This window comes from Meleagris gallopavo, chromosome 29 (assembly GCF_000146605.3).
Source record: "Meleagris gallopavo isolate NT-WF06-2002-E0010 breed Aviagen turkey brand Nicholas breeding stock chromosome 29, Turkey_5.1, whole genome shotgun sequence".
NCBI lineage: Eukaryota > Metazoa > Chordata > Aves > Galliformes > Phasianidae > Meleagris > Meleagris gallopavo.
Genome location: NC_015039.2, coordinates 247,521 through 257,105, shown reverse-complemented (window position 1 = coordinate 257,105; position 9,585 = coordinate 247,521). Strand labels below are relative to the sequence as shown.

General features: G+C 42.7%; 1 protein-coding gene across 1 annotated transcript in view; it reads right to left on the bottom strand.

Annotated features, from left to right (window-relative positions):
• Positions 1-9,559, bottom strand: part of WNT3 (Wnt family member 3) — a 22,302-nt gene extending 12,743 nt beyond the window's left edge. The window contains exon 1 of the mRNA XM_010724432.2: positions 9,414-9,559. Within this exon, the coding sequence (XP_010722734.1) occupies positions 9,414-9,493 (80 nt within the window). The 5' untranslated portion in view covers positions 9,494-9,559. The remainder of the gene's footprint in view (positions 1-9,413) is intronic.
• Between the last annotated feature and the right edge of the window lie 26 nt (positions 9,560-9,585).

The window sequence follows — 9,585 nt, the reverse complement described above, 5'->3', positions numbered from 1 at the left end:
GTTGGTCTCGATGATCTCTAGAGGTCCCTTCCAACCCCTACAATTCTGTGATTCTGTGATTCTGTGAAATGTTTCCCTTAAATTCAAACCAAGGAAAGTTCCTTTGTTTCCTGCGGATTTTTTTTTTTTTTTCCCCACCAGCTCTTCTTAGAGACAGAAAAATCTGTCTTCTGGACATTGGAATGCCAGAACGAGAGTGGAGGATGAGGAGCAAATTGGCAAGTGGAAAAGCAAGAATTACCAAGGTTGGAAGAAGCTGGTCTCCTCAGGGAGATGTGTTTTCTAATCATAATACAATTAAGGTTGAAAAAGTTCTCCAAGGTCATCAGTTTCAACCGCCTACTCATCCCCACCATGCCCACTCATAGAATCACAGAACATTAAGGTTGGAAAAAACATTAAGATAATTTATTTTAACCATGCTAATGATAAACTTGACTCTCAGAATAATTTAAAGTATATAAATATAATCCTTTCTTAATCTCCTTTTATGCCCCATATTGGACATTCTTGAAAATACTGTGTCATTCCATGTATGCTACCCAAGTTCCCAAGGATTTTGAATAGGTAATATTGCAGATTTCTCTAGGTTAACTGACATTTATGCTTGGGAATGCTTTCTGCTCGCCCTCAGACTACTGTAGAACTCCAAGGTGAAACTGGCCCAGGGTCTACCCACTGGATAGCCTTGAACATGGTCAGCATTGCACCTTGCAAACTTGGAACAGAACTGGCACACCAGCTTCAGTAGTTATTTTTGGAAAACTACAGCATAGTATGTAGAAGATTATGGAGAAAATCCTCTTCAAGCCATGTCCAAACACATCACAGAAAGCATATGGCTGGGAACTGCCAACATGGATTTACCAATGGCAAATTCAAAAGAATATTCTCAGCAGACTGAGAAACGGCATGGGAGTCATGGGTAGATGGTTGGACTGGATGGTCTTAGTGGTGTTTCCAGCCATAATGATTCTGTGATTTTATGTGCTGGTGGGAACTGCCTGAGGCTTAGAAAAAGCCGAGGAAAGTCCTATTTCTGGGTTGAGATAGTCCATACAACTGGACAGGCTGGGCTCGGTAGAACGCAGCTTTGCATCATGGATTGTGGTGGGCATGAAATCCATTGTGGACACCTCCATCTCAGCTGGTCACTCAGGCTCCCTTTGTGACAAATAGAAAATTATTCACTTTTAGAACATGATCCACTGACCCACTTTACCTGTTTGCTTCTGGATGAGGTTCTCTGGAGCACAGTCTGGACATGTAGTCAGACACCTGGCTTTAAGTTGTGCCTACACATGGCTTTTACTCACTTTTGATTTCCAGAAATGTTGTCCACAAGCCATGAAGAGTGGTTTGAAGCCAAAGAGGCGTTTCTCACACAAGCTAGCACAGGAAAATGTACCTTACCCATAGAGCCAGAACCCTGCCCACTATTTACAAAGCTTTTCAGAAAAGCTGTTTTGGAATCCTTGAATGCTCTGAACTGTAACTATGCATTTCTTATCTCTCAGGAAGAATTTGACTATGACACCATGGATGGAGATGAAGGAGTCCACCAGCTGAGTGTTCAGCTCTGCCTTTGTGCAATTCTGTGTGGGCAGGTAAGTGGTAACAGTGATAAGCCGACTGAACAGGGTACCAGACAACCCACTCTATCTGGCCCTGATTTGGGCAGGAGGGTTCATCACTGTGCTCATCGCTGTCTCTCCTTTCTCCTCTCTCCTCTCCATATTCCCCCCACTCTGGAACTCTCCATACAGAGGTGGTAATTGCTGAAGTCAAATCTCAAATTTACAAAGTCAGGAGGCTGAGCCAAAATTGAACCAAATCGTCCTCATAAAATCATAGAACCATAGAATCACGAAGGCTGGAAAAGACCTCCAAGATCACCAAGTCCAACCCTGACCCATTCCCACCATGCCCACTAACCCAGTGCCACATTTCCATGGTTTTTGAACACCTCCAGGGATGGTGAATCTACACCACCCTGGGCAGCCTGTGCCAATGCCTGACCACATTTCTTTCGGAGATGTTTTTCCTAACATTCAGCAAACACATTTTTTTTTTTTTTAAACACCTATCCTGCCTTTTATCACCTGAATTTACCTGTTAAAAATCCTACCCTAAAATCTTTTTGTTGAGGGAATATCTCATTCCACAGTTGTCTTCCCTTTTCACACACTTCACTCAGCCACATTCAGTCCTCCTATCCCTGGAGTTGCCTCCTTTGCTACTGTCAGCCCTCTTTGCAGTCTCCATATTGTCTGCTACCTTGAAGCCAGGCTCTTTCTGCGTGATGCTGACCCACATATCTGTCATTCTCAGTGTTCCAGGAATTCTTAATTCTATCGAGGAATCAGGGGCAGGACCTGAGTGCACGGACATGGTGCGTGGTCCGGTTGGAACGTAGGGTCTCAAGTGGTCTTGTGTGAGCAATCCCTCCTCTATCCTGGGCAGGGAATTCGGGCAAACGGTGATATAACTCAGCCCATGAGCTTGCTCAGGGCGCAGGAGCAGGGTCAGACCTGAGCCCTTCGCTGTGCCAACACTCCTTCTAATGTCAGAAGCCTTTGCTGTAGGAGTCGCCACAACAAAGGGCTTCAAAACAGAGCAAGAAGATCCCTCCAAATTCCTATAATTTCCTCTTGTCTGAGCACGGCGTGAAGCAGACGAATCCGCTGTTGCATCCCTCGCATTATCTCTGCTGACTGCCCTGTGGATTAGTGTTGCTGCAGCAACAGCACTTTTGTGAGATGAGCCCATTTCGGGAGAACTGCTCCACTTTGGGTGACTCAGGGCTCTGTCATGGACTTGAAAGTGATTTGGCATCTGCCTCCACCTCTTTGTCTTGGCATCTCCCAAGGTTCGTCTCTGAGTTATTTGCTAGCCAGAAGGGTTGGAGATGGGGGCAGGGCTGGGAGTTGGACTCTGCTTCTCTTCCTAACGATGCAGCCTGAATAAAGTTGCTGACGAGGGTGCGTGTCCAGGCACTGGGCTCCTTTATGCCCCGTGTATCAGATGTAAATGTTATGTTCAGCAATGCCTGCTCAAAGCCATGTCACTCTCCATTTAGAAAGCACAATCAAGTGATTCGCCATGGGAGAGAATGTATTCTGCAGGGGCCGCGATAATATGATTCACCCATGAATTTGCATAAATGCATATGATTTGCATATGCAAATCGGGGCTTCCAGGCTGTGACCGCAATAAACACAGCAATATTTTCAGCACTGCAGAGAGAGAGATTGAAATTCATCTGAGATGCACACCCTGTCCTGGACACCCTGTGGCTGGGTGCTGGTAGGGCCTCCGGATGGGTGACGTTTTGAAGAGCCCTTGGCAGTGGTGAACCATTAAGTGTTTAGTGCCTAATGTCTGGAAATCACCCACTGTGAGGCACTGAAGCCATCAAAAAGCATTTACTGAATGCATGGATGCTACAAGAATATCTATTTTAATGCTGTGGATTGGAATGCCACATCCCCCCAGCTGTCCCACGCTTTGGGGTGTGATCTAGAATGGATGTTGTTGAGAATAAGACACCAAGCTCTGTCACATCTGGATGAACTGGATCTTAAAGTATTTAATGTCAGGTGTACCAGGGAAAAAAAAAAGAGTTGAATCTTTTGGAAACAAGATCTACTATTAGTGCTTGTGGTTCATGGTGATAAGTCAAGCTTCAGCCTGATAATCTCACTGGCAACCTTAGGCTCTCCTATCCTGAGCAGCGAGCTCCTTAGGCACACTCCCATCATCATTCAAGATCTGTATTGCACTCACTGCATTACACACTGAATTTCCACAAGCTAAAATTATGAGGTAAATATGGTCTTCTTATCTGAAGCAATTCAGCCCTTCTGGCTGCTTGTTCCTGTTGGCTCATCTCTAGGATTTTCTCATTTTGTATTTCATTTTTGGGAAACATAATGATCAGACTGCAAACAGACTTTGGGATGTAGAAGTGGACTGAAATAGTCCACTGGCATTCTCAGTGTTTTCTGTTTTGAGAAGAAATCTGATCTCCTCTTCCATTGCCAATCACCCAACATGTCCACAGAAATCTGACCAAGAGACCAAGCAAGAAGGTGCAAAGCTTGCAGATGTTGATCAATTCTGCATGCCAATCATTGAGCACCAACTGCAGAGAACTGTTCACAATAGAATCGTAGAATCAAAGTACCATTAAGGTTGGAAAAGACCTCTAAGGTCACCAAATCCAACCGTCCACCTGCCACAAACACGGTTTGCTCACTAAACCATTTAGTTTGCTCACTAAACCATGTCCCATCTCTAAGGTAGCTGTAATAAAATGCCTAACCCATATCAATTCTATGCAGATTAGGTGTCCTTAAACTGAAGAATTCTATCTATTCTTAACAGTCTGATTGTTGCCCAGAAAATTTACCCTGAAATATCTTTTTAATCACTGCGGATTTGCCATTTTTTCTGGCTATTATTGTGTATACTGAGCTTAACTGAGTTTAAAGCATCCTGTGAAACTGGGTGGTGTGACAGGGACTTTCTATTAGGTGGTACAATATTTACTGCCAGGTAGAACCGGGATGTTGGCTTATTAATCATAATCCTGGAGCCTCATCTGACTCAAAGAGAAGGCTGGAGTGGGGATGGGTTGGGGTTGAACGTGGTGATCGTACTGGTCTTTTCCAACCTTGATGTTCTATGATTCTAAGTGGGAATCATAACTAAAACCAGGCAGAGTTGGACACCAAAGAGACAAATCCATAACCACCAGACCATAAAACAATGGATGCTTGTTAAGAATGTAGCCATACAACTTTGAGCCAGGCCACATGGACTGGACTAAATAAAAGTAATTATTAATGTGCAGTTAAGTACGTTAGTATGAGTGATGGTGAGGGATACCACCGTGTCTACCTTGGTCTTACACCTTGGTATAAGATTTCAAGGGCTGAGTGATGGCTGACATCATGGTACGGGACCACCATTCATGTAAAGACTCAGTGTAGTACCTAAACAACTCATTAAACATAGATCCCATGCATTTGAGTAAAACTGGTTCATCTGTTTACTACCAAAGTCAGAGCTCAGAGGAAACACAATGCAACAATCAGTTGGAAATTAAATATATGATTGGAAATCTAACAGAGAATAAAAAAAGAAGAACCGAATTGTTGAAATCAACAGTCAAGGGAAAGAAATCAAGTGGAAAACAGGGATAGGGAATGGCACAGCTGAGGTATGGAATATCTATAGTAGATACAGGAAAAATGGATGGCTATGAGACATAAAAATGGGATCAAAAATGGGACAAAAAATTGGGTTTATCATCAGCTACTACTAACCCCTTCAGTTCTAAACTTGAGAGTCCTGTTTGTTGGAAAAATTGCCAGTGCCTAAGCCCATGTGATGCTCAGTGGCTCAGGGAAAGGGTTTCTCACTCAAAAATAAAAGGTCCAATTACTGGGAAAAGAGTAAGAGACTTGATTACATTTGTAAGATTAATTAAAACTAGAAAGGTTCAGAGAACTGAAAAAAGACAAATTAGCAAATCAGGAAACCCATCTTCAGGAAAGAAAGGAAGGAGTTTAGTTCCTTGATCATGGAAAATTTGCTGAGCAAATCAGAGTTCTTTCATAGTTTCAGAGGTGGCAAAAGAACTGCACCAACAGTCCATTAACCTGAAAAATTCAAGGAAACAACCTGAAATAATATAGCCTGGCACCTCTTATCAGACACTTTTTATTACATCCATATTACTGTAATATTACCTCAAAATTTGAATAATATTAAACCGCATCTATTTATAGATACAAAATAAGCCTTAGATCAAATTAGGAAAAAAAAAAAAGTAATAATAATAATAAAAAAATAGAGTTCTGTCTACCAGCAGAAGGCTAACATTAAACTTTGGGTAATTTAAGGAACTTAGGCTGTAACTATTTATACATGGGATATGTGAATTATACAGCCAAATCCTTCCCATTTCAGACCCTTTAGGAAAATCACAGGTTATGGACATGTGCTGATCCACATCAGATTTACTTCACCCCTGGTTAAATTGTTTGGCTGTGTCTACAAACAGAGAGAGCTCAGATCACAGTCACAGAATCGGCTGTGTTGGAAGGGACCTTTAAAGGTCATCAAGTCTGGTATCATCCTTTCCAAGATCAAACTTAAGGTAGATCACTTGGTCTGCTTTACGCAGAGGCGACATCTTTCCAACAGCAGCAATTCTTTGGTGATTTGCATCTGGCTGGATCCTACCTTCCTGAGAGCTATATCCCACTGCAATTCTTTCCACGTAGTATTTTCAGAACTGATTTATAGTTCTTTAGAGCTACACTGGTCATAATTTCCATTTCCAGCTCTGTTTAGAGCCATTTTCTTTAGGAAACTGAGACTAAACATGTGCTTACAGAATGAATGCCAACCCACTGCATTTCAAACCAGGCTCAATCTGAGCCACAGGCTGCTGCTGGACCCTCTGTATCCTCTTGGCCAGAGTTAATGAGCTCTGAGCTGCTGGTACCCCTGAAGTCACCCCTGAATTTCCCATGCTGTTGCATAGGTTCCCTTAGGCAGGTATCCAACTTTACCAAATAGTGCTTTTAATGAAGGATTCAAATGGAAAGCAATCATCTTCAATTAAAGACAAGTGAGACACTGAAAGCTAAAGAAAACAAGTTACATGTCACCTCAACCTGCACCTACGTTCAAATGGTTTTCACATAAATGGGTTTCCTAAGGAGGAAGTTACAGTGGGATGAGTGAGGACATGTTTTTAAATTTCTATCTGCCCCTTCCTAAGGGCCCAGTGCCACTGGGAACCTCAGAGAGCTGCCAAAGCCTCCAGACTCTCTTGATAAGGATAGAATTAAATTTGATAACATGCGATGGAAAAAGCCATTCCACCTGCTTAGAGATGAAAAACCAGATGTATGTGTAATGTGAGTCACAGCTATGGGCAGTGATCTATTGACATTTTGTCCTCGGGAGCCACGAGAGGGCTGAGGCTGAGTTCTTTACCTCCTGCTTTCACCTGTGGCTCTGAACGTGGCCCCTTTCCCCAGGACAGACCCCTGCCAGAGGTCTTCAAGCATCCTTGCCTCATTCAAAGGTGGATAATGCTGATGGAAGAGGTGAGCATTCAGTGTTATTTACTGCAGTTGTCTTCTTAGACCTCTAAGAGTCCCTAGGAGGCACCTGAGAGGTCTGTTGCCATGACCCAAAGCTGTGCATGCCAACTATGGCCTTGCTGCACACTTTTCTTCCATCTGAAGGGATAGGAGGAGCAGCAGTTCTGTGTCCCCACGGCTCTGCACATCTCTCCATCTCCTCTATTTCTCATTCAGAAGTAGCAATGTGGACAGCGTAAGTCTTTGACACGTATCTGAGGAGGCATATCCCCTGTTCATTGCAGGGGAGTTGGACTAGATGACCTTCAAGAGTCCCTTCCAACTCAAATGATCCGATGACTCTATGTCAGCACTCCCACAGTTAGCATATAGACAATTCTTCCCATATCTGCCCCATTTGTTCCTTTTCACTAGGGTTAGGTTAAAGTTGGCCCTATGGCCGAGGAGCACGGATAGCTCCATCTATCTCCTATCCCACCCAACCTAGATGAGTGTAGGGGCCCAGCGCAGGGCCCAGCGCAGATACTGTGCTCCATCTTTGCTTCCTCCCCATGTTTTGGGCTGTGAACGAATGGGGCTCACTGCCAAGAGCTGCCTAAAGACCAATGGATTGGGAAGACGACTTATCACAGAATCCATTCCCTGCCCTTCGGCCCTCTGTGAGTCTCTCATTTTAAAGCAGTGGAGATGCTCTGGCACTGTGGATAAAGCCACAATTGCAAAAAAAAACAAAGCCAAAAACAAACAAACAAACAAACAACAAAACAGCATGGAGATCTTGTTTGATCCAATCCTTTTCCATGAACTCTGCTTGCCATGCACCATGCAGTTCTGCCCACCTTACGTGTCCTCTGCATTGTTCATTTGGGCTGAACTTTAGGGGTTTGAAGCAAGGCAAGGACATGGGGCAGGCACCTTTCTGCACCATCTTCTCCTGAAAACAGGAAGAGGCATTTTGCTAATGGAGATATTTTCATAGAAAAATCAGACCTTTTTGTCCAGGAGATTTGGGTTCCTCACTCGGAGAATCCCGTTGCCCCACGCGGTTCCGGGGCGTTTCATTCTTTGGGAAAACATGCTGTGATTTAGCCATTTCATGAACCTGCAGAGCTGTTAAATGCTTCCTGAGCATTCTCATTGTATTCTTGGTCTTTCTCTTTGGGAACTGCGTATTTGCGTTCTCAGTAAGCAGATTATTTTAAACATCAGCTTTCCATCCACATCCCTAAATACTCCCAGACATGGCAGTCCATTTCCAAGTTCACTCCCACCTACTTCTTGCCATCTCCATGTTGGCACTGAAACGATCTCCTTCAGGAATTAAAAAAAAAAGGACTTTTCTGGAAAAGGACGGAAATAACCCAATGATCTCCATAGCACCAATTCCAACCTCTCCCTCTTTGCTCTGTGGATCATTAGGTCTAAAGCCCCCACTTGGCACACACAGAAACTTAATGAGATATATTCCAATGACAAAATCCTACATGATAAAGAGGGAAATTGACTGAAATATTCTGTTATGCAATTGCTTGCTTAAGGGACTTCAAATGTTTTATTCTCTATTTCTTTTCGGTTTTTAACTGCTTCCTATGCAAATATATTTATTCATATTGTTATATTTATTTTTAAAATAAGTAACTCAGGTTATTTATTACAAGATATAACCTATTCTTTTATTATTATCACTGTTACTGCCAAAAAATAAGTGGCGTTTCCGTAATTAGAAAGAACAAAACCCATCTTGGAGGAATTTTGCTAACGAACATTTTCTCAGGTGCCATTTGCGTTCTCAGATCATTTGCTGGACTAAATTCACAGAACAGAATGCAACAAAAGAAGAGAAAGAAGTCAAAAAAACTGCAGTGGCCAAAAAGAAAATAGAATTATTATTATTATTATTATTTTTTGAAGGATTATTGGAAAGGAAGGAAATAGCTGCGAAACAGCCATGCAACAGCCAAAATTCCTATTGCACAAGAAATAAAAAACACATCCTTTAACATCTCAAACAAATGCCTATTGCTACAGTGACGAAAATGGAGAAATTAAGAGTGGTGGGGAAGACTCCATTTGCGCAAAAGGAAATGTAGGCATCACCCTTTAAAAACCACCCCCAAACTTTTCATTAATTACCAGGCGAATCTGGAGAAATTAAGCTTAGAATTGAACATGTAATCACGGCCAGCTCAGGGTGAAAAGAAACATGCATGCACACAGATCCCATAGCTAATAATTTAATTAATTCATTAATCAATCATAGAAAGAAGGAGAGGGGGGAAGGAATCTTACCACCAAATGGGGTAACCCGCTAAGACCTTTGTGCCATTGAAGAGAAAAGACAAAATTAATCCAAGCAGGTGGTAATCCATCAGTCCACGCTGGTGCAAGGGGAAAATCGCCGCGAAGTTTTCAGCAAAACATTAAGTGTCAGAATGAAGAACAGCCCCCCTTCCAGAAAAAA